This window comes from Antrostomus carolinensis, unplaced genomic scaffold (assembly GCF_000700745.2).
Source record: "Antrostomus carolinensis isolate BGI_N321 unplaced genomic scaffold, ASM70074v2 scaffold35699, whole genome shotgun sequence".
Taxonomy (NCBI): Eukaryota; Metazoa; Chordata; class Aves; order Caprimulgiformes; family Caprimulgidae; genus Antrostomus; species Antrostomus carolinensis.
In genome coordinates, this window is record NW_010337098.1 from 4,636 (window position 1) to 5,001 (window position 366).

General features: G+C 51.9%; 1 protein-coding gene across 1 annotated transcript in view; it reads left to right on the top strand.

Annotated features, from left to right (window-relative positions):
- The window catches only part of LOC104530494 (ATP-sensitive inward rectifier potassium channel 12), a 1,282-nt gene extending 1,132 nt beyond the window's left edge, over positions 1 to 150 (top strand). The window contains 2 exon segments of the mRNA XM_029086769.1: positions 1 to 113; positions 116 to 150. The exon segment at positions 1 to 113 is cut by the window's left edge and continues 40 nt beyond it. Of these exon segments, the coding sequence (XP_028942602.1) occupies positions 1 to 113; positions 116 to 150 (148 nt within the window).
- The last annotated feature ends 216 nt before the right edge of the window (positions 151 to 366 follow it).

Here is a 366-nt window from a genome sequence, read left to right on the forward strand (position 1 = left end):
GCTGGCCTTCATGAGCCGCGACGAGGAAGAGGAAGATGATGACAGCCGGGGTTTGGAGGACCTGAGCCCGGACAACAGGCATGAGTTCGATAGGCTTCAAGCCACAATAGCGTTGGTCAGCGGTCGTACAGAAGAGAGTCGGAAATATGACTCTTGGTCTTTCCATTGACTTTTCTGAGGGTATTTTTTTTCCTCCTCTAATCTCTTCCCCTACAACCCGCTCAAAATTATGCAGAACAATGCAAGTGCCATAGGAATGCTTGAGAAATTAGTATCGTTCATAGTTTTCAGTTTCATCGCAATAACCACTGAGCGGTCTGCAGGAGGGGACGGCGGCAGGCCACAGCGCGGCTCCCGCGCCCCGCA